We start from the raw sequence: 26,053 nt of genomic DNA on the forward strand, positions 1-26,053 counted from the left end.
ATGTGTAGTGTCCCGCACATCATGTTATTATTTTGTAATACTTGTATTTGTATGTTATACAGATGTATAGCTGTAAAGCTCGATGTAATTAAAGAATTTGAACACAATATGTTGAGTGATACACAACCGCCGGAAACAATAACCATACTGTTGAAATACTGCATATTACATAGTCCGTACGTGTATGACCTATGTGCTTGAGTTATACACATGCTAAATTCACAAGGCGTGTTAATGTAATGTATAGACATCAGCTCATCCCATGTTAAACCGCCACTACTGTATTCAACTCACCCAAAATGTAAAAAGAATTCACTCAATTCTGTAAACATAATGTCACAGACATCAACACGATTCGTGTTTGACCGCTACCAATGTCTGCAGACCATTGCCAGTACATCATGAAAGTGTAATTGTCACTTTGATCTGTAAAAGTAATGCCACTAATATAATCACGGCTCTGCGCATGCTTGATTTCATTCCGGTGGTCTTAATATTACACATCAACTCATTAGGGCACTCTTAGTCTCTAACGTTGGCTATATCCGACATGTAGTTTGGGAAAACACGACACATTTCTCCTGGAAAAAGGTACATTCAACTATACAACAATCACTCTGTCGTAGAAAAACAAATACGAAAATATCTGTAGAAGAAATTATGTGTATACCAAAAGTACATGCTTGGGATGTCCATAAAGCATCGCTTACCTTCTTGAAAATCAGATTGGAAATATATAATGTAAGCTTATACCACGGATTCCGTGCTTATACAGACACCATTTCAAATAAATCATCACGCTGAAATGGCAAGTACAATCATCACCTGTCGTCCTTCAAAATGTATTGTTTAATTATATCTCGTTATCAAAATACAGTTTTGTGAATAATTAAAATACGTGTCACATTAACTAACCTTTGTTTATAAGTATAGATCTTCAAACCGAAAAGGTCAAATACATTAAATGGACTTTTCTCATTTACATACATGTAATATCATATGTTCCAGTTGACTGCTTATGTTAATTTAGTGTGAGATATTTTCCTGGTTTGCCGAGCGTCGTGTAAGGACAGAGGATACGACTTCACGGAGTAACGCCGAGTGTTCAAGGTAAGTTTTTAAAAACTTTAAATTACAATTAATAGTATTTTCGATATGACATCCATGATATTATGTTGCTTTATCAATTCACGCAAACGTATGTTTTTATTGTTCAATATGGCATAATCGTCTCGTGGTAAGTCGAGATAATGCATATCTAATGGTTTCATTACAGTTGCTTTAATAAAGACAATATTGTTTTTGCTACAAAAACATATATAAACTGAACATATAATACTGCTATTAAAAAACAATTGATTCCGTGTAATTTGTATACCAGTTATATGTTTTTATCCAAAGGTATGCGATATTTCAGCTTTCGTAGGAATTTTTATAAATGGACCTACTTGAATACATATCGAAAATCAGTTCATCAATTCGTTTGTGTCTATATCATTTTTCATTTTTGCTGTTACTTTTATCCTGGGATATTTGCGTATATTGAATTTCGGTTTCCTGTTGTTATGTACCTTTCATTCATGGATCTGTGTCTACTATTTGGGCAAATTTTGTACCAATAAATGTCCGTGGATTTGTGTGTAACAGAATTTCAATTTCCATAATAAGTTTTATTAAACGAAATGTGAATAGCACTAACCCTACAATGTTTAATTAAATTACTGAAACTCATAATACTATCACTAACGAAAGGATATTGCATATAATATGTGTAGACTGCTAAAATATTCAAATCAAACATATGGCTATACTCACAGACACTGGTGAAGTTTATTTGCTTGAGTGTGATTTTACGTCTTAACAAAACCAATTGTATTACCAAGGTAAATCGGAAACCAACATGCACTACAATATTATATAATAAATATGTAATTATATATCTACTATACCACAATACATTTATACAGACTCAGATTATGCCGTGTTACGAATCTTTTAATTAATTTCCAGTTGATCGTCAAGGTAGAGCTATGTTCTGTGACAAATGATTTATTATATATGATAATTATTAACAGTTGACATGATGGTGATGTATATTAAATGACGAATCTTTTCCTGCAAGCACACTCGCTGTCTAGTTAACGCTAGCTTCTTACCTTGTCCTTAAGTGCTAATATATATATATGGTTATTAAGGCGTCATGATACCTTTCTGTGACATTCGCCTCCTTTTCGAAAGAGTTGCGCATTAATAATCTGTAAAAAATGTCTTATAAATAATAATCCTTACTCGGTACATTTATAGGTGATACATTAGAAGTACATCAGGTTGTAGTATTGATAACACTTAGCTTATCATAAATGATTAGATTATGTAAATTAAAATGACAGGAGCGACAACTGTGATAACAATAGATATACCGTGACGGGTACATGTAAGTATAACGTCGTTATATACGTCCATATACGAGATGATTAATTTCGATAGCCTCATTCTTACTATTTCCCTACAATAATGAATATGCAGTTTTAATGTAGTTTTTTTTCTTTTCTTTTTAACTCTTTTTATTTTTTTGTTTCTTTGATTACACAACTTTGTAGTTTTAGCGGATATCAGTATATATTAAATATATGCAGAAAACCTTAAAATCCCTTGACACTAAAAGAAATGACAAAATTAACAAAAGAGAAATTACTAAGTATATCGAAATTTGGAAGTAGCACAGCGCGAAAATAATACCACCTAAACACAGGAAGTGTTTTATAAAAGAGTCAATGGTCAAACGTTCGGCCCCTAGCTCTAGAATTGGATTACCGCCATAATTATATCTAATTAAGTAAGATACTTCTGCTTTGGAATCTTATTCTATGTAAGTGACTTTACAAAAGTTAGTTGTTGCGGTGATCCCCTTCCATACCTAGCACCAGCGACGAGTCATTGTCTTTGCTGGCTCTACGTTCACCTGTGCGTGTGTTACGTTCATCCTGCCTATAAGGAGTTAACAGTTGTATGGTGGAGTGGAATTCGTCTTTAGCATGCTGTATCTATTACCAAATTTTGTGCCTTGGAAGCTTATGAATAATATATAATAATATTGCACATAAACCATTCATATGCAGGCTTTGCCTATTTTGAAAGAATATTGTATTAGCTTAACTAGACATGAATTTGAAATTTTATTGCATTTATATGTGCGCCTTTCGACTAAATAAGGTAATACTTTGTTTAAGAGTTCTATATTTTTTAACTAATTGCTTTGTTCTCTAATGTTATTTTTTATCAGACATTGAGTCGGTATATCTGATCAGCAAGACATTGATGTATTATTATTCAAGATAATAATTAAAACAATTGTCTAAAACGTCTGATAAAAACGATAATGACATATTGTGATTTGAAATAATATATCATCCATATTAAGGGGGCGCCAAGGGGATTGTGAATATCAGGTAAATAATTAAACGAATATTCTGCTATTATCTATAACAAATTTCATGCATTTCACTGCTGGTATATCAAAAAAGCAATGTAGAGTTAACTGGTAAAACATTTCGTTATAAAAGTTATTCATCCAAAAATCAATTGTAAATGAAAATCTACTTAAAAAAAGGAGAAGAGGAAGAAGACGTTTCCTGTTTTAACAGGCTGTCTATCAAACACGAATCATAAATATTCGAACGTTAAGCTTAATTTGCCATATATGGTAATTATCAGTAAAACTGAATTACGTACTAATTTCAATCATTTTTTAGTTTATGCATGTCATGTACACTTAAACTTCATAATCCTTGCATCTATTTATGAATAGCTTCAATGATCAGCAAACGTATCTTAAAATGTAATCTCAGAAATGAGTATGAATATGTAAACAAAGCCTTCCTAATAAGATCGTTAATGGATTAAAAAAAATGTATTGACCTAAACGTGATTCTTGTATGAGAACTCGAGCATCTTAGACAAATCAATAAGGCTTATCATCTGGGGATTAAAACAGAATTGGAATGCATCTATTTTGATACATTTTTGTACAAAATATCCCTTTGTAACCCTCCGATAACATCTCGCGACTAAGGAGTAAACCCTGTAGCACGAGACAGATAGGTGTAGTTGTTACAGGTAATTCGACAAAGGTGTATACAGGTCTAGGTTTTTACTTTCTACATGAAAAACATTAGGAGGGCGAAATGGCCTATTTAGCACGTCGTTCAGTCATTCACCATTGATTCCTCTCCAATAAACCGACTTCTTAAACAATTTGCAGATATAGACTGTGACCATTATAAAACGTTTAACCATGTAGGCAAATCAATAAGATTTAAAGTATATATAGTATGTTTTGGGTACTGAAATATGATAAAAAAAAAATCTGTTGTATACCCATTTCAAAAAGGGCTGATAATGCCTAAGATTTTAGACCACCAAGATGGCCGCCCAGACTTAAATGCATTTACATTTACATATTTTCGATATAACAAGGTAGAAATGTAAATAAAGTACTTTTTTAAGTTTTGATACATAGATAATTTAACGCCATATTTTGTTTCATAATGAAAGTTGACAAAACTCATTGAATACGATATATATGGTCCTTCGTTGAGTGTACAGGAGAATGGCCATACATGACTAATTCCCAGCCATCATGAGTGCAGTGCTACGACAGTTTTTGATAACTTTGTTTAGCAGTTGCATTCCTGGATGAACTCTCTGCAAATTTTCCTGCGACCATGGCGTTTTAGAGATACCTCTTCGTAAAACCACATGAGTTAATCGATATTGACGGCAAGGAGAACAGATGTGGTACAAACTTAACATCGAGTTACATCAATCTGATGAGGAATAAAATAAGGGTCAGGACATGACTTTGCCAACTGGTAAATAAGATCAGTGTGAGTTCGGTTGCCAGACTGTTTCCACAAACGGCACGGACGATAGTATTTCCCCTATACTGGGACAAACAATGCGGTTGATGCGTGATAATGTCTCTTCTACTTTGTCTGACATTCTGCTACCATAAGCCTTCCACTACTGGTTCGCGGGTTCGAGACTTTTTTGGGCAGTCGCCAGGTACTGTCTGTAGGTCAATGGTTTTCCTTCGAGAAATCGTCGTTCCTCCACCACCAAAACTTGGCATGACCATAGCTGTTAATTGGACGTAAAGCACAAACAAACAAACAAAAGTCTACTTTGCCACACTATGGCAAAATAGGATGAACACAACAGTTTATGAAATCGGGACATCGAATTACATTATGAAGCACATGGAATTTGCTTTATCACCATTCAGTCATTGGCTGCAAAAGTGCGTCTCAGTTCAATGGTTAAAGTAAGCTTGGCAGGTGGTGCGCCGACATTACACTGATCGTAATGGCATTGGCAAGGGATCTATAATAAGAAGAGATAGTGATATGAGCAGAGGAAATACTTTGTTAGATATACGGTATACTCGAGATTGGTGCACGCATCGAAGCTTGGTCAGGTAGTTTTTAATAGATGTAGCTCGAGCTCAAGCAAAAGAGAATACGTCACCAGCTACACATGCAGAAAAGTTTCAAATCATACGTTAACACTATAAAGAAAGTGTTTGATACCAAATACATTAACCATATCCTGATCACCTGATCCTGGAGGTACCTGCAGGTTTAGTAGATACCCCATATTTTCTCTGCCTGTTTGCGACCTACAATGATAGCTTCCAAGGAGATCACCTCAAATGGTTTCAGATGAAACACCACTAACAACGCTGTACCTGTAGAGCAATTAGTCGTGAGGGAACCAAGTCGCATCTTCGCTAGCCAAGTGTTCGCTCGTATACACTCCACTTACCCTTGGCGGATATAGCCGTGTTTTCATAATTCCCTCCACTGCCACCTACAGGATATACCGAGTTATTGCTCTTTTCCCAAACAACTTTTAACCAATCAAAATGACCGTTACATACACACTCCAATGGCGTGTTGACATAAATATAAGCACGTGTATGTCGAGGCGGAGTAAAGTGACAGATCAATATGGAAACAATCCAAAGGCAGCACACATGTTTTCCCATGTCATCATTTACATGTGGCACTTGGTCAAGGATTTCCACCAACTGATTTAACACTCCAGAAATTTCCCCAAAGATCGTGCGCCCATTTTTTGGGGGCAAAACAATTTGACATAAACGACAACGTGCTTCCGTACAGGGCGTCGCCATTTTTTTTCATTCGTCAACAGCGCTATATGTAAGAAGCGATTTCATTGGATGTAAGCGATTGGCAGCGCAGGAAAAATTGAAGGCTCGATAAACATGGCTATATCCGCCAAGGGTAAGTGGAGCGTACACTTGGCTAGCGAAGATGACCAAGTCGTGGAACAACCATATCCTCGATAACCAGGGGTTACGCTCAGTTTCGCTCTCTGCACCCCTGGAATATTTCATAGCATAATTGAAGGCACAAAGACTCAGATTGATATGTATGCATTTACCTGCGTAAACACAGAAAGAGGCCGTCTATGACAAATAAATTGCAAATGAATTAAACATTCTTAAATAGTTCTTCAAGACATTAATACGAGTGTTTGTGTCTGACGTTTGTATATGAATTGAATATATAATTATAGCATTGGTATCTTATTAGAAAACGCAGTTTAAAAAAAAGCATAAGATATATCTGACAAGTGATATATGTACAGGTAACAAAGCCTAGTTTACTTCTATCCTACAAGTGCCATCATCGCGTAAGATGTTTTTTTTCTGAATTTACAATAGATCTTTAAGTGTTTGAATTAAGTAATGGTGTAGCTGTCATCCTCTGGAAATCAATGTAAACCGACGGTGAGGTCACAAAAATGTTGCTATGGGCTACCGAATGGAGCCTGTTAAATGGACATACATGTTACTAACAATAAAAAAATACGTAATATAAAAACATAACATGTCGCAATGCTTCCAACACCTATCTACTGAAGTGTTGGGTGGTATAAGAGGATTGGAGTCTTGATAATCATGCAAGCAATTGCAACCTTCGTTCCAAATACAGTTATAAATTTTTGAAACTAGATATTGCCAATTAAAACACTGATATATAATATAAACAAATAGCAGTGTTAGTTTGGGTTATATATTTCATAATTATATGCTTCCTTGTGATGTGATCTTCTGCTGTTCAAGATTGCCTTTTGCGAATATCTGAACATCAATTACAGTAAGATGGATGATTTTGTGAAAGGTATCCAGTATCACACCACAAATAGCATTCTGGTGCTAACTTACAGGTTGAATAGCTTCTTGTACATTCTTTCTTATATTAGATATAACTTTCCAAACATACAGATATCAAATATTAGGCAATAGGACAACAACATTAACGTCTTCCATACCCCATGCACGACACTAAGAACAAATACAAAAGCCTAGATTCGGAAGATTACTCCACGTGTTACCCCAAACGAACATGACATCGATTGTCGCAAAAATGATGTAATAAACCTGTCAAATTTTCAAACTTGTTATCTAGAGCGAGTTACCAGTTGATACCATATTAAAAACCTTCACAGTTTCCACAGGTTCCGTCTCCAGAAAGTCTGAGTATTGGCATATTGACAAACGACTAGTCTATCAACACAAATCACAGTAATAATGTGTAAGGTAACACATGGACGCGAACTTGTTGATATATAAATGCTAACTTCGATGTATCTCCGTAGTATGCCTCGTGTATTTTAAGAAAGACAATATTTTATCATTATAATCATGGAATGTCATTAGCTGACTATTGTTTTAGAAGGGTAGTATTTTCATATTTTTTATAACACATCATGACATTACTTTTAGCTCAAAGCACACGGTTTGTTCGCCAATAACTAGACTAGTTTTCTTTCGCATTTATTGTAAAGTATGATTTTGATCAGCATAATGTTCATGGCTCTGCTGTTGTTCAGTAGAATGTTCATGGCTCTGTTTTCGTTAAGTAGAATGTTCATGGCTCTGTTTTCCTTAAGTAGAATGTCCATGGCTCTGTTTTCGTTAAGTAGAATATTCATGGCTCTGTTTGCGTTCATTAGAATGTTTATGGCTCTGTTTTCGTTCAGTAGAATGTTCATGGCTCTGTTTGCGTTCAGTAGAATGTTCATGGCCCTGTTTTATCGTTAAGTAGAATGTTCATGGCTCTGTTGTTGTTCAGTAGAATGCTCATGGCTCTGTTTTTGTTCCGTAAACATGGAAAAACTAAAATGTCGGCACTTCCTTAGAAACGATAGATGAGGAAGTTATTAAAACTATATATATTTTTTTTTATTAAATCTCGCTTGAAAGCTTTTTAACTTGCGCTGTCAGCTTTAATATCACCTTTACTATATATTTTAGAAAATTGAAATGTTCCTTCAATGAATTGAAATTCTTTTTCTACACTGATTTTATTTCGCCCTCTGTAGGTAGCAGCAATGGCGATTCTTGGTGTCCTGCCTCTCTGTGTTATCTCGGTAGTGCTAGGCCGGGCTGTTGCACTTCCGGCCACAACGGATGCCGCCGCAACTGTAGGAACATCTATCAGTGACGTCAAACCAACTCCCGAAATCGCCTACAACTACACCGCTGATGTCAAAGATGCTTTTAGACTTGCTTTGGCGAAGTTGCATAATAATTATGGACAAACTGTTAATCATGGTAAACTTTCGGCTATACTTGTAATTGACACTGCTACGGAAACAATTTCGTTGCCGTGATAATTTGGATTCGTGAAAATGAAATAATGTTGAAGTGTTAATGAGTATTTCGAAAATGGCGTATTCACTTTTCTTACTGATAAAAATACATACCTCGCAACGTATGACAGACTTTCAGTATGTTCATCAAGTATTAATTGACGTTTTAAAAATGATAAAAGCAAAGTTATACGTTAAGGTCATGATGCATTTTGACAATTTAGCCCTGACGGCATAGTAACCCCTGATATACCGTTCTTAAGGCCATACACGACATAACTGTGTCAGACATTTATTTTCGAAAATACATTATGTTCAATTTCTCTTTTGATACCTATACAAGAATGGGGACTTTTGGAAAACAATTCTAGGCAATTCTGAATATATCTGTTAGAAAAACTTGTGTTACAAATGTCCATTTGATAGGCTTGAGAACAAGGTGATCGATACACAACGCTATGATTGGTAATCAATCGTATCTATTTTAGCAATTTTTTCTGTTGTTTACAGTATGATCACATTATACATGTTTAATCTGTCCTTATCACCTAAAAATGATAATATCTACAACTTATTGGGGTGATGTGTTTATCGATTTTACATCTGACCCCTTAATCGTTTCTAACACTCCCTACACATCAGGAAAACTACTAAGCCTACACAATGTTATCAACTGTATAGCCCCTATGGACAGTGCTGTGTGTATAGACTTGGTACTGTGTGTATAGCTTGGTACTGTGTGTATGGACTTCGTATTGTGTGTATGGACTTCGTACTGTGTGTATGGACTTCGTATTGTGTGTATGGACTTCGTACTGTGTGTATGGACTTCGTACTGTGTATATGGACTTCGTACTGTGTGTATGGACTTCGTACTGTGAGTATGGACTTCGTACTGTGTGTATGGACTTGGTACTGTGTGTATGGACTTCGTACTGTCTGTATGGACTTCGTACTGTGTGTATGGACTTCGAACTGTGTGTATGGACTTCGTACTGTGTGCATGGACTTCGTACTGTGTGTTTGGACTTGGGACTGTGTGTATGGACTTCGTACTGTGTGGATGGACTTCGTACTGTGTGTATGGACTTCGTACTGGGTGTATGGACTTCGTACTGTGTATATGGACTTCGTACTGTGTGTATGGACTTCGTACGGTGAGTATGGACTTCGTACTGTGTGTATGGACTTCGTATTGTGTGTATGGACTTCGTACTGTGTGTATGGGCTTCGTATTGTGTGTATGGACTTCGTACTGTGTGTATGGACTTCGAACTGTGTGTATGGACTTCGTACTGTGTGCATGGACTTCGTACTGTGTGTTTGGACTTGGTACTGTGTGTATGGACTTCGTACTGTGTGTATGGACTTCGTACTGTGTGTATGGACTTCGTACTGTGTGTATGGACTTCGTACTGTGTGTATGGACTTCGTACTGTGTGTATGGACTTCGTACTGTGTGTATGGACTTCGTACTGTGTGTATGGACTTCGTACTGTGTGTATGGACTTCGTACTGTGTGTATGGACTTCGTACTGTGTGTATGGACTTCGTACTGTGTGTATGGACTTCGTACTGTGTGTATGGACTTCGTACTGTGTGTATGGACTTCGTACTGTGTGTATGGACTTCGTACTGTGTGTATGGACTTCGTACTGTGTGTATGGACTTCGTACTGTGTGTATGGACTTCGTACTGTGTGTATGGACTTCGTACTGTGTGTATGGACTTCGTACTGTGTGTATGGACTTCGTACTGTGTGTATGGACTTCGTACTGTGTGTATGGACTTCGTACTGTGTGTATGGACTTCGTACTGTGTGTATGGACTTCGTACTGTGTGTATGGACTTCGTACTGTGTGTATGGACTTCGTACTGTGTGTATGGACTTCGTACTGTGTGTATGGACTTCGTACTGTGTGTATGGACTTCGTACTGTGTGTATGGACTTCGTACTGTGTGTATGGACTTCGTACTGTGTGTATGGACTTCGTACTGTGTGTATGGACTTCGTACTGTGTGTATGGACTTCGTACTGTGTGCATGGACTTCGTACTGTGTATATGGACTTCGTACTGTGTGTATGGACTTCGTACTGTGTGTATGGACTTCGTACTGTTTGTATGGACTTCGAATACCAGGCGTTTTGCATGTATCATTAAGAACGATGGTAAACAAGTTGAATTATAAGAACGTGCTTGTGAGGAAGTCTTTTTCTGATATTCTAGACATAACAGCAACAATGAGAGCAGACTTCCATACGCTGTGCCCAGTACCGAGAAGGGAACCTGAAACACAGGCGGATTCCAAGATGGCATCACTTGGCCTTGACGCCATTCAACAGTTAAGCAACAGGTATGTAAGCTAGATTCATATAATTTTCGGCTAATGTCATGTGTTCTTGAGAAGCATTATCACTGGCTAGTCCAGACTTACTAGCTGTAGGTACCTACATGTATCTACAAATTGCATCTTTTCAGAGTCAAGATGCGCTCTGACAAGTTCGGTATATCCTGATTATCCGTGTTTACCTAGCTGTATAGATGAATTACAGCATGTTTGGAAGTTATGTTCCGAGAGACTGCATTCCATTTACAATGAAATCATGAACCTGTCACTTCGGTATATATTTCTATGCTATTGGATATTACTAGACTTTCAAGTAATAGCAAATACATCCAAGCAAAATAATGAACCTTCGTCTGTATAATTCATCTATAACATTACGAATAAATGAATGCTTTGAATGATTACAGTCCATCATAATTCTATGCAAAAGGGTTTGAATTCCTTCATCGATGTTTCGCCGTTTGGATTATTGCATAAATCGTTTTTATCATAGCGTTGGAATTTCGGCGGAGGATATTCTCAAATCGGAGCAATGGCGGGATTCACTGGGAGCCGAGTTCCGGAAGTACTGTAATGAAAGAGCGTCTCACCTTCACTGTGAAGCTAACTCCCCCTACCGGACGATTGACGGTTCCTGTAACAATATAGGGCATCCGGCCTGGGGCATGACGGGAATGCCCCAAAAGAGGTTCCTTGCGCCAGACTATGATGACGGTATGCTGTTAAAATCGAACCAAAACAAAAATTGTGTTGAAAATGTTTTATTCACTATAAAACTATAATAAACAACAGACAATTATCCAGGGATATGTACATGATTGATAGATATATTCATTATAAAGAATAGCATACATTCATCATGTGTGCGAGAAAATATATATTCAGCGATAAAATCATATTATTAGCTGATGTACATATTTTAATGGAGTTATACATTGATCGCATTTGATGAATGACATCATCATAAATTGACAAATTGATTGCATAACTTACAGCATTCTCAATATCCAGGGGTTACGCTCACATGCGCTCTTTCCCGTAAATTCTTTTGAGAAGCAAGTTGTAATCACATTATCTTAAAAGAAATTAATATTAAAAGATTTTCCAATCACGTTTGCACTACATTTTTAACGCTAATTATACGTGTGCTTTTTATATCTGTTCTAGGTTTCAATTCCCCTCGGTCACGTGGCCAGGATGGCGCGCCCCTCCCCAACCCCAGAAACATCAGTAACGAGCTCCATCAGTCAAACGGGAACCAGACATACGAGTCCAAACTGTCCGTGATGCTGATGACCTGGGGTCAGTTCATCAATCACGACATTGTCGGGACTCCACTCATTAAAGGTGTGTGACTACAATCTTCGTACTGTCTACCGTGTCTTACCGGTAATAAGCCCAGGAAGGATTTCCATTTAAATTGTATACATTTATTTCTAGGATTTAGATCCATCGGTACAATTTAGACGGCAAGTGTAAATAGGAAAGTCTAATTTTGAATACGCTTCAGACGAAAATTATTTATGTCCCCATCATTTTGGATGTTTTTATAGTTATCAATCATGCACAGATGACTTGTGCACTGTAAAAATAAACAACTGACAAAACATGATTTGGTAGTTATAGATTATCACACTGTATTTTCAGTGTTTGTCGTGAGGTGGACTCGAGATTTTATCTACGTGCAAGCGATGAGAAAATTGTGCGAACAGTGATCTATTATTTTGTGGAATTTCTGTTGTTTATTAATGTTTTTCGTGTGAATCCTAACATTATTTTCAAAACTTTTGATGAGACCTATCAGAAAGCCATACCTGTATAGTGGTTTCTTAAAACTTAAAGCGAGTCTCACTGGAAACCACGAGTAGAACTCAGATATCCGTGTCTCTAAAATCATTGTGTAGAGAATCAGACAGAACTGTCTGTTCTTGTTGATAGAAAACGGGTCCCATTAATCTGGACGCAGTTAGATGTAGGAACCGTGATTGAAAGTGATCAAACCAATTTTGAACAGAAGTTTAAATTCGGTGAAACAACCGAAAACCAAATTCCACTTCCTAAAACCTATCAAGACCCCGTAAAATCCAGACAATCATTACTTGTTCTAGAATGTATTGTACCCAGACAACAACTTGTAGATGTATGCTTTATCTAGAACTCCTAAACACAGTATGTAGAGGTGAGAGGTAGTATTAATGATTTGTTTACCGTGATGTTACATTTACATGCTGCTTTTAACATTTTGTATGATACTAGTACGTACTGTTACACTTTATCTGTGTATTTTTTTTATTTTTTTTTTATAAAATCCCTTTTAAAATAAAAGCCACCAGATAAGGACGGTATTTATTTTACCTATTTGGGATTATCATGGCGATATATGATTTCGGCACATTTATAACTTTTGTTAACAGTTTTCATTAATATTGTCATAGTGGGAGTTTGTTGGATTTTCAGGTTTCATCCTTTTTTCTGGAGTGAATATACCTCGGACTACAAGAGTTTCAATGTTATAAAATTAACTTAATGTTTCCCCTTTTCAGATAGTCACGGCCGGTCACTAGATTGCTGTGGTCTGGATAAGACAAAGTGAGTATACATGCCTGAATGAACTGTCTTTAAACAATTGACATCGCCGCAGGATCGGGGGGAAATTACATTTTGCGCATGGATTAGCTGTCTCCTTACAAATCTATGTACAGTATCATACACCTGTCTTACCTTTCCTTTTGGGCGGTAACTCCGTATGTTCCCCTGAATAGCCCTCTGTCAAAAAAGAGTCAATCGGGTGGGATGTCAGGTCCCGATAAGAAATAAATTAAATAAATTGGTTGAAATGTGGTAACAGTGACACCTGCAATTTGTGTTAGAGTTATCTCCCTTCAGATATATTACCTCTTTATACTATGTGTACTCGTCCATTGTGATAGGGTTAAGGCTGTATGCTATAATCTGTACTTTAAATATCATACCTGTGATTTGTGCTAGAGTTAAGACTATATCCAATACACCCAAACTCTTGATGTGTGTTACAGTTTTTTCCCACAATACATATGTTTATTCTGAATAACTAGTATCATCATTGCAGCCACTCTGAAAGGTTCCATCGTGCTGACATTATTTTCCATTATGTTGTGATAAGGGTATATTCTATTTCAATATTCCAACTCCAAAATATTTGTGAGTCTGATTTAAGATCTCAAAAGAATTTCCTTTCACATAAAACCGATGAAGCGTGGTTTTTATTCTTGTGAGGCTTTTTAGAGCATACTCATAATATCCATTACATTAGTATTACCCCAAAAACTCGAAGTATCAAATTAAGTGTTTCTAAATTAATTTAATCTGGAACTCTTTAAGGCAGGATACTTTTAAGTTGTTTTATATTTAAACAATCTTCTGGGACCTTATTTGTGAAACCATTCTTAAAAGATTTTCCTTTCTAGCCAAATATTGCTTTGAGAATGAGAGCGATGTTGCTTATTCAGACCCTGATATATTCTTCATATGTATTTACGATATTAGCATTATGGAATGTTCAATGAAGTTATATATTTAATGGTTATGACAAAATTATAATATCAATTACATTTTATACACTAGGTCGCTATGTTTACAGATAATTACCAGATATAATAGTTATATCATTAATACAAACGAGACATTTATTTGTTCCACAAAGTGTCTGTATATTAAACCTTATTACCTATATCATGACTGAGCGCGATTTTATTGCATATGAACAAATTTATATTAACTGTCCGGGATGATATCCTTTGCCCTTCTACATGGACATATCATATACATGCATACTGTTATATAGAGGCATTGTTAGCTTTACATATTATAATTTAGTAATTAAATTAACTGGTTTTTAATGAAAAGAATTTCTCATGTATAGAAGTTATAAATACGAATGATTCATGGTTTTGGGGTGAAAGATATGAAGAAATTATTGTCTTAAAAGTCCAGCACAATCTAGACACTATGTTATGTTTTTTCAAAAATAAAAATGTTTGTCGATTGATTGTTCCAGAACTAGATTTGTTTAAAATACTTTCATCGTTTTAACTGGTTGATTGTTCCAGAACTAGATTTGTTTAAAATACTTTCATCGTTTTAACTGTAGAGTGTCCGGCTTTTTCTATTTTCATTTCACAATTTGTCGGGTTCCTCGAACTCACATAATCCTAACTAAACACGATCTGGGAGTAAAGAAACGTAACAGTGATATGTATACGTGTTATAAACAGATATGTTGATACTAGAGTTAAGATGAGGAATCTGTGATCAGCTGAACTTTGATTGACACATACGTAAGATGACTATACTTGGTGTAAAGTGTTCCAGTGGCAGACTGGTACGGAGTCTCTCCATTAGCTGACAACAGCTGACATTTTCATTAGAAATTAACATGATAATTTTATGCTAATTTGATACGTAAGTAAAGCATTGATTCAAAGGATAGGAGACATAGGTATTAGTTACAATACATCGTGCATACACCTGAGATAGAGATGGTGTTTCATGCAGATGCACTTAATATTGTGGCAATATTTTGTTCTACCATATCACGCTGGATTAGCATATGGAATAATTCATAAAGTGATTAAATACAAAATCTATACGAGGATATGCTTGAGTGATTAGCATATACGGAAGCCTTGACGTGTGGACGACCAATACAGGAAACAACAGTGGCGTTCACATTATACAGGTTTACGGGCTAGACAGGTTCCTGATGTATAACCTACCTGTACACACTTGGACTTCAGTCTGATTCGTGGTACACCGAATATCACGACAAACATTGAGGATATAACACTATGTATTCTATATGATAAGCCATGTATAGAATCACATGCATTGGACGATATGTAACGAGAGTTATACGTAATACTCTAAAATAAAACTGATCATTTATTCTGAAAGTAATTTGTTTCATTCCTGCACCTGTTTATTCTGAATACTACGAAGCCCGGAAAGGGACACAGTGAGAAAAACGAGATATCGGTTTTACATTTTTTTACCATGACCTTTCCCGGGCCCAATCAAGATTACCCATATATTCTCGAAATATGATTGGTGTGATCCATTTACCTGTATAATTTGTATTTTTCAATATCAAATGTTATTTCTGTATCCGTGTAATTGAGTACACAATTGTGCTGATAATCATCTGTCTACGGTAACCTGTCAACAGTAGGAAGTGTTACCCAGTCACCTATCTGATATGTACATATAAAGGTTCCTATCGAGTGATGGTAGTTATCATGTTTATCTACGTGTATCTCGAATTAGTTCATTTTCAAATTGTTAAAAGACACCAGGTGAACCAAGTGTCTCTTAACAATTTGAAATTAACCAATGCGAGTTTAATGACCATGATAGCCATCACGAGTTTGAGAACCTTTTTCTCTCTCGTAACGTTTATATTTTATTAGGAAAAACACATATATTTCCACTGGAAAATACAAATACAGTTGTTAGTGGTTGCGGGAGAAATGTATTTACTTTGACCCTGTTAAGTTTAATCAGGATTTTACTCTGTTATGACCTTTGTCGTTTTCTCTCTGACACAGTCGGGACTGTTTACCTGTGGATATCCCAATGGACGACCCTTATTACGACTCTTCCTGTATGAACTTTGTCCGAACGGCTCCAGCCGCTGGACCAGAGTGCTCCATAGGTGAGGCACCTCATATGTTGTAGAAAGCAAGAAAAACGGCTCAATAAAACCGGGCATTCTGGAAAACTGACCGTCTGGCTCTCTATATTTACAAACTGACCTACAGATTAATGTGTACATGTGGGTTGTGTTCGAGTTATCCTCGCTTTCGTTTTAATTACCTCCCTAAGTTGTTTTCCTTATATACACATATATTTTAATTTTACTTTAAAAAACCCGATTGATTGTTAAAAACAGCTACCATATTTAGTTAGGTAGTACGTGTTGCTTTCCGTTTTATTTTATTTTCTGTTTATCTTATCATTATTTTAACAGGGGACAGACGCATCATAATAACAGTAACAATAATCAATAAAAAATTGGAACATTATCATTAATACTTATCCTTTTTCTCTCGCATGAGATGATTTGTTATCCAAATGCTCTTTCCTATATTAGAGCTATTTAAAACAAGTTATATTCCTAGAATATTTACAAACACAGTCAAAATGAGTTAACTAATCAGATATGTCTTAATTATTAGGTGAGAGACGTCCAATTAACAAAGTGACGTCATACCTTGATGGTTCTGCAATTTACGGATCAACAAAAGAAGAGGAAAGCCGTTTACGTCAAATGGAACATGGTTAGGCAACTACATGTTTTTGTATTCTCTTTAAAATGTTGTGAGCACGATTTAGGATGACTGGTAAAAAAACAACAGGCCAATGTAAACACTGTACTTCAAAAATATGAGAGTGAATTACTATCAGAGATTAAAACAGCGAACACATCAACTCCAGATCTCAATCGGGAACCTCCGGCACTTTCTGTAAACGAGAAAACATTTTCTCGTTTACGGAAAGTGCCGACGGTTCCCAATTGCTCATAAATCTGTGTCACAGGTATTTCAGCGAATTTTATATACATGCATAACATTAAAATCAGCGTTTGATTTAATTAATTACAGAGATAATTCAGTTTTTTGAAGAAATCTTTGTGAAATCTTTAAATCATCCATATTCTAAATTGTGACTTCATCAGAAGTATTTCTCAGGCAATATATAGCCACTATACATTTTTATAAAACTTTTACTTACCATTACTACAGGACTGCTTCGAGAGGGACACCATGGTCTTCTCCCTCCTACCGGAAATGATAACTGTATTCTACAGAAGAAAGGACAACAATGCCAGCTGGCTGGTTAGCCTCTTTTTTATTTTTTATTTTAAAGTTACGAACCATAAAAATTGACCCTATCGATTTGATATCATTAATTCTTCTTTTTTCACGTTAGAGTATATTGTACATCATTTGCAGTCGTATGTTACGTTAAACGTTTTAGTTATTAGTATCATTAGAGTTATTTCCCTTTGTCCGTTTGTAATATAACAATCTATATTACGTTATCAATGTAATGTATTACAAACATTTTAATGTTACAGAATGTATGTAAATATGTCATCATTTATCTAACGAGTTCCAAAATAACATTTGTATGAAAAAGATTACTTTATTCGTAACGCTGAACTTTTGTCAAGGTAACATACGATTTTTTACGCTTTTGACAGCAGATAAACAAAGACAAAATGTAGATAGTAAAATTTAGAGTGGATACCGGTCAATTGAACTGTTTTTGTATGGTATTTATGATCTATTTGAATGACACAGCTTTGCAAGCAAACAACATAATGCGCGCTACTAGATCATAAATATCATACACAAACAGTTCAATACTTAGATTTACGTTTTCTCTTCCTCTTATGTTCTTTTTTAACTTATGATTTATATTTAAAATTAAAAATGCCCGCCTTATCGACAGTTCACACAATTTCGTTCATGGTTTGAACAGCGTATTGTCGCGTGCTGATTGGCAAACAAAGTAGTACTTTGAAATTTTAACAAACACTTCAATTTTATTCCACAATTCAGTATCAATACAATTGCGTATGATATGTCTATAGGGTGATTTAAGTTTATCAATAGAACTCTGAGCTGAAAGTTAGATTTGAAATTGTTTCGATTTTTCCCCGGAACAAATTACGCGCATGGACAAATACAGTGAACACCGTAAATCCGACCTAGCCCTCCACGAGGGATTTATTTTTGGAAGTTTTTGTGAAGAATGTATGGGAATCTGACTATAGTCAGTAGATTCTTTAACAGCCTCGTTATTTGACATGTCGTTATCAGTAACTGGGGCACCGTGTCTGCGAGACGCGTAAAACTGATATCGTTTGATAAGTTTTTGATCTTGCGACAGAGCACAGGTTCGTTACAAATGTCTGAAATGTTTATGTGTGGCTTGACTCATATCAGTAGGTCTGTAACATATGTCAGTAGGTCTATAGAATATGTGTATTTCAGACATTTGTAACGAACCCCTGTTGATCAGTGCAGTGTAACAGACGATATTTCTGATAAATTGCATGAGCGTTAAAATTGTTTCCATTGCCGGCATTGGTGATTTCAACCGATGTGCATTTTGTACGATACATTATGTATTACAGACCTTCGTCTTGTTTTCGTTGTAATAAAAGTATTTTTTATTTACTCTTTTCTTTTGCACATAAATTTACGATGACATTGTCAAATCTCACAATGCCAAGCGATATTTCAGCAGCCGTCATGTTTATTTATATTGAATATTGTAGTTCCGGTTAGTATTGTATTAATACGTTAAGAATTTTGTCTCGTGCTGCATGGTAATTAAAGTCCCATCAACGACACAGCTTTCAAAGAGGCTATTTAGTGACAATGCCATGCAAATGTAAATATATTTCGATAAACTGTATTTAAAATGAGCCGTCAAAATTTCACCAGAAAATATTTTTGCCATAGCCCCGGGGCCCTCGGGCTTCGTTTATCTATTCGTTTACAGAGTCATCTTTTACACTTAATTATATGGATTTCTAATATAACATAATCTTACACACAACCGAAATATACTTCTTTGCACATTCTTTATTCTAGGGGATGAACGTTCAAATTTAGTGGCCTCCATTGGTGCCTTACACACTCTGTTCATGCGCGAACACAACCGAATTGCGTTGCATCTTCACGAAATCAACCCGTCCTGGGAAGATGAGCGACTCTACCAAGAAACGAGGAAAACCGTCGGCGCAATTATCCAACACATCACCTATCACGAGTACCTGCCACTGATAATCGGGAAACCTCTCATCAACTTTTACAACTTGGACGATACGGAATTCGGACACGTCCAGGCGTACAAAGACTACGTTAATGCCGGGGTTTCCTCTGGCTTTGCTGCTGCCGCTTTTAGATTCGGACACTCTCAAATTCCCAAAAAGCAAACGTACATCGGACCAAAGTTTGAAAAGAAGAAGGGAGTAGTTCTTGAAAAGACATTCCACAAGCCGTACTATCTACAGAGGAGCAAGCATTTTGGTTATGAGGGGATTCTCAGATGGTTGATCTCAGATCCGACTCCTACGGTCGATAGGTAATTTACATTTACGTGTTAATTAATTTGACCAATTTATCTATTGGTCGAATCTTCCCAAACATTAAGAGAGTCGGGTATAATCATACGCATAAAAAGTCAATTATTGAAAAACACTCATTTTTCGCGAGATTGGTTGTTTTGTGTTGCTTATCTTATCAACTTAAACTAAAGATAAATACATTATACGACAAATGCTCCTTTTGCTAATCCAAATCCTCGCGAATCATTCGATTAAACCTGAGACTCGGAAATATTTACTCGCGACAAGCTCAATATACAGGTTTAAATCTGTTTTACGAGTCTTGCTTGTTAGTAGAAGATTGCCATCAAATATTTCCCCTTCATATTTGAAGGGGAGACATCTGAACACATTTTGTCATCGCAAACAATGCGGTGTGTTTTAACTGTGTCTCTGTTTGGGACCCTTGTCATTTTCTTTAATCTTATCACGTCTCTAAAGTTCTCGTTACTTCATTGACATACTAATTTCTAAGCTACGCATTGCTCTCGCTCGTTTCCCAATATATTTGCCATTTTAGGCCCTGTAAATGAGGTTCATATTGTACAATGCAGCATTGATAGGCCGTTAGGTTTTTAACATGCTACCAAACACACTTGTAATTTAAAAGTCTGTACAGCTTTTTGTTTCGGTTTGTATCCGTTGTTGAAAGGGTAAACCTGCAGCAGTTGACACGATGTAAACATATCACAGTAAACGCATTTGCATTTGTGAGCTATTTTCAAAATTGTATTTTTTGTTCATCCGTCGGCATAATAACATATATTAAGACCGTACTAAACCAGCTGATATGTCTAACTGAAAGATCAGAGAGAGCGATGCGCGGCATATCTCTTTGATGTACACCTATACATGTGTTTAAATTAATACGGATGAGACAAAAGAATATGTTATCGATTCTCATTAGAAATCAACTCTAAAAATTACTTACCAAATTTCCAATTTCCGTCTTTTTAGCAAACTCTATCACTTCCAAAATAAACAGTATTATACTCATGTTAATTTTTTTGTTATCGCAATTAAATAAGAAAGCAGCTGATCATAATACTTCATATTGTATATACAAGTTTCCTAAAAACATCACCTACCTAAAAGTTGTATATGATTAACGAATCATTTGAATGTCATCAGAATCGCAATATCCAACATGGCATCAACTGGACTCAAAGTGCAAAGTGAGGTCACAAAGGAGTTTTATTGAAATAACGTCAGTTTTATTGAAAACTTGAGTATTCGAAATTGTGCACTGCAAGAGATTGAGATTATTGCTTCACGATGTTGTTAGAGAAAGGGTATTGTTATATTCGTCTGCTTTCCTTCAAGGTACCTTGAAGATGGTGTCCGCGATAGGCTTTTCTTGTTGCAAAACATTAGCCTCGATTTGGCTTCAATCAACATCCAAAGAGGACGTGAACAAGGAGTGCCGTCTTACAACGCATGGCGGAAATGGTGTGGACTGTCGGAAGTGACGACATTCGAGGTCAAACGAAATGGTGGTCTCGAAGATCACGACGAAGAAACAGCTGCAGTATTGCAAGAGTTGTACAGGTAATCTTTGTCATTGACTTCTAGTTCATGTAAGATTACATTTACAAGTCTAGGAATATTCTTTTTTGCAAGGTTCTGCCTGAGACATAAGTGGTACAAAACTATTATATATACGGTAGCATGGATCACTGGTGAAAAACGAAATAGGTCTTAACGGCTTGAATAGTGCAAAAAAAAAAGCTTGCACGCATCTTTCCAGCTGTATGAACCTGAAAATCATTTGCGGGAAGTAATCCGGCTAATGTCTGACAACGCTCATTGAGAACATTGTAAGTATAGCCACTCCGACACAAATGTGGTAATGATCTAACCCTTTGGACATGAAAGATATATTTTATGGTTTAAATATATTTTTAGGAGTCCCAATGATATTGACCTATATTCTGGTGGAGTATCTGAGGTTCACGTCCGTGGTGGTAGTGTTGGACCTACATTTGCATGTATAATTGCGCGACAGTTCAGTGCAATGAAGGTTGGGGACCGCTATTGGTACGAAAACAACGACACCACCACCGGGTTTACCACAGGTAAGCACAGTTTCATATTGGATAGGTATCGGTTCACTAAGGATAAGTAGGCTTACTAGTTCTATATCGGAACATGTAGGTATTGGTTTATGTCGGGTACGCCTTCTGGTTCACCTTGGTAGGTACTCGTTAACAGAGGGTAGTTTTTGGTCACATTTGGTTAGCACTAGTTCATTTTGGGTTGATACTGGTTCCCATCAGGAAAGAAAACACCAGTTCACATCGGGGAGAGGCATAAACAATGTGTTGATCCAATTGTGTTCATAGCTATATGACTTGCAGCGTTAATGCAAACTTTAAAGTGTTATGAATACTTACTACACATTTGGTGCTTTTTCCAAGCGTACTTTAAAAATCTTGCCAGGTTCTCCCCCTCGTCTCGAGTTTTCAAGATATTATAGCAATTATTTTGAAAATACCATTGCGTTTATTTGTCAATATTTCCCGGGTCCCTATGTGAGAGCCAATGTAGCAGAGGTGATCTGAAGAGAAATTCTCCGCCGCCGAGTCGGTAGGAACCAACTAGTATTTCATCAGGGTGACACATCAGCAGTTCTACTGTATAGTGCTTCTATGATTCTATCACTTCTATACGTTTCGTGGCTATTAGGACGTAATTCATGTTTTTGAATTGTTCATTACTCAGGCCAGCTGGATTCCATTAAGACGATAGAGTTATCAAAGCTTATATGTGAAAATATGGACATCCCGGATATACAGCGAACTGCCTTCCTCACACCTAAAATAAGGTAAAGATATAGAGTTACGTTGTATGCATTGTTACCTTTGTATAAAGTTACCTCCTTTACTAAAGAGTTTACCATTACGAAGCCTGTAGAACTGGTTTACGAATTGAAATTCAAACTTACTGGCAGCATTATTATATCTTATAAAATAATGCAATTATGAATGTGTTAGCAATACTGAAAGAACGGGAAAATGAGGACAAACACGTTAAGGGTCACGTGATGTTAGGCGTTCTGATTTATTTTACCAATGTTTTATCATTAAGTATACCTGGCCCGCTGTAGGTAAAACACTAGAGAGTTCCGGTGGTTTGTTTCGTATGTTACTTTCGTTTTGGCTGTAACTGTAGGACAATTAAGTAATAACACTCCCATTGACAAGATAACTTAGTTGGTCAGAGCGGCTGTATAACAGAGGTCCTGTGTTCTTTATCAGTTTTCACAAAAGTCCCACAAGATGTGGTTTTCAATGCATAGTTTCGGTTTTTGGCAGTAGTACAGAGAACCTTAAATGTATAAACGAAACTTTTTAACGGAAATATATATATTGTTGTAGTGGTGTACACACACGCCATATCCCGTGCTCCTTCCTGCCGGACTTAAAGTTCAAAGCATGGCTCGACAAGACACCCAAGTGGTCTGAAAAACTAGCCCCGCAGCCATCAGCGCAACCGACTGTTGAATCAACCATTGCGGCCGAAAAGCCGACTGCACCGTCAAAAACAGTAGAAACCCTTGCTGCCGAAAAGCCGACTGCACCGTCAAAAACAGTTAGTTCTGTTACCGGTGTAGAAACCCTTGCTGCCGAAAAGCCGACTGCATCGTCAAAAACAGTTAGTTCTGTTACCGATGTAAAAACCCTTGCTGCCGAAAAGCCAACTGCAGCGTCAAAAACAGTTAGCTCTGTTACTGATGTAAAAACAACAGCACAAATTGTAGCGGATAAAACGACATCAGTTGCTGCCTAGAATAGCCGAGTCGTGTCTCCAGTATACTCCTTACTTGATGTTTTGATGGTAGATACTTGGTAATAAAAATGTGATGTTTTTATTCTCGAATTTTCCTGGTTGTGTTTTGTAGTCTCTTAGTTAGGGCAAGCGGGTATACGATTGCCATTGATGTACCGTGTGTAGTAAGCAGGCTATATTTGTAACTAATATTGAACTAATATAAAAAATAGGGACGGGAAAAATTAGAAAATAAAATCTACTTCAGTTTTGGAGAACGTGAATTGAATATTATACATACTAAACTGAGGAACAATTGTAGTTTCTTTCAGTATGTTTTTTAAAGTTGTGTCTTTGTACCTTTGTGAACATTATATACATCTATTTAAGGATTAACCTTTTGTTTTGTTTAGTTTATGAGATAATAAATTAAATGGAGCACAACGAAAATTGCGTTTACGAACAATCTACCTCGTGCTCCATTGGATTTATTATCTCATAAACTAAACAAAATAAAAGGTTAATCCTTATATTTACAATAATTTCTTTCAACAATAACACCATTAAAAGAGTCTGATACAAGCATTTACCTTGTGTAATCTGCGTTCAAATGATGTTGACGTCATGTTAACCCATGCGAAACAGCCATTTGCTAAAGCCGTTGACAGACAGCTCAACCCCGCACACTTTCTCCGTGACAACAAAAGAAAATAGTTCCTCCATTTCAATATTTTTATTCACATAAAATATCCTTATTTTACTTCATACAATATCTTAATAATTGTATTAGAAGGTAATGGAATAAATAATTTTGTATGTGCATGAAATTGAGGAATTAGGGCAAAATACTAAGTAGAAAATACTAATGACCGCGTACGTCCATCGTTTGAAAGTGATGCGCACAAAGGCGGGAAATAGAGAGTGGTACCATGTCCTCGAGCGATAGTAACTAGCCTAGGCCTGGTGGAAATTGAATGTGCAGTTATTGAAGTTGCTACTTGTAAGCATACCAGAGGTTTGTGCAGATGACATGTATGATGTGGATAAATCGTTTGTTGGCCAAGTGACTTTTGGGAGACGAGAAGTTTGACCTATATTTCCAGGAACAATAGCCATCGTTTCTGTGTCATGGCGGCCGACACTCATACATTGATGGAGCGTGTTTGTACCGACAAACAATCGCGACTGTAGCTTCTGACACGAGCTGACAAAAGCATCNAAAAAAAAAAGTTTTTATTTTGGTGTCTCGAACGCACGGTAGTCTAAATGCTAGCGTTTGTTTGTAAACATTGACACGAGGTTTGCGGAAAGAAGTCTGCCAATATTTACATATATTCATTCGCGGTGAACTGGGTCACGTTCTACACTCAAGTTATTGAGAAATAAACAGACTTGCCCACACTTTCAGAAACAGTGGCAATTGTAAATATTTCATGTGTATTCCTACTATCATTGTTGTCATGTAATTGTAAATGTATGACGGGAGAAGGCTGTGATAAGTTGTAATAACTTGTGCCAAATCCCTTATTCAATTTTATTGGCAATAAATGTGTTTAAAGTAAAGTAACAAAATGGTTTAGAAAGTAGTAAGGAAGCAGGCAAGCGTGAAATGGGTAGTTATATAATTAATGTAGATTACAAATTGTAGGGTAAACTATTCTATTTTCATCTAGCGCTTGCGTTCATTACCGATAGCAGTAGCTGTCTCAAGTAAACAACTACATGTATATACTTCAGACCAGGAGCTGTAACCCCAGATTTTTAACTTAAGTCCCAGTCCCGGCGATAATTTAATGAATACTCACATTTTACATGCATCAATGATTTGGAAGATTTCTGGCGAGACTAAACGCCGAATACCCTTTTCAGTGTCACATGATTTCAACAGGTTACGTGAAAGATTGTTTCAGCGAAGAATTCATGCTTGAGCACGAGAACAGTTTCATCAGTACGTGTTCAAGTTAATTACCCAGATAGAGCTCTAACAACATTAAAGGAAGAAAATGCCGTAACAAGAAGTCATCAGGTAGCAGATACAGTAGAGGGTTGTGGCCATGGGTGATATTTTTGTTAAATGGCTAACCCCTGTATAATAAT

General features: G+C 36.4%; 1 protein-coding gene across 2 annotated transcripts; it reads left to right on the plus strand.

Moving 5' to 3' along the window:
* The first annotated feature begins 486 nt into the window (after positions 1-486).
* Positions 487-24,064, plus strand: LOC110449237 (chorion peroxidase-like). Of its 2 annotated transcripts, XM_021495968.1 has the most exons (15): positions 487-591; positions 1,031-1,110; positions 8,413-8,644; positions 10,911-11,037; positions 11,525-11,745; positions 12,199-12,378; positions 13,575-13,620; positions 16,614-16,720; positions 17,244-17,345; positions 17,811-17,903; positions 19,674-20,166; positions 21,512-21,736; positions 22,094-22,263; positions 22,910-23,012; positions 23,566-24,064. In XM_021495968.1, exons 3-15 carry the CDS (start codon positions 8,422-8,424, stop codon positions 23,975-23,977), a joined length of 2,502 nt encoding a protein of 833 aa, XP_021351643.1. In that variant the 5' UTR covers positions 487-591; positions 1,031-1,110; positions 8,413-8,421; the 3' UTR covers positions 23,978-24,064. The 2 variants fall into 2 exon arrangements, with proteins under 2 accessions (XP_021351643.1, XP_021351644.1); XM_021495969.1 differs by lacking the exon at positions 487-591 and having other exon boundaries at positions 1,012-1,110.
* The last annotated feature ends 1,989 nt before the right edge of the window (positions 24,065-26,053 follow it).

The sequence above is a fragment of the Mizuhopecten yessoensis genome, unplaced genomic scaffold (genome assembly GCF_002113885.1).
Source record: "Mizuhopecten yessoensis strain PY_sf001 unplaced genomic scaffold, ASM211388v2 scaffold4535, whole genome shotgun sequence".
Lineage (NCBI taxonomy): Eukaryota > Metazoa > Mollusca > Bivalvia > Pectinida > Pectinidae > Mizuhopecten > Mizuhopecten yessoensis.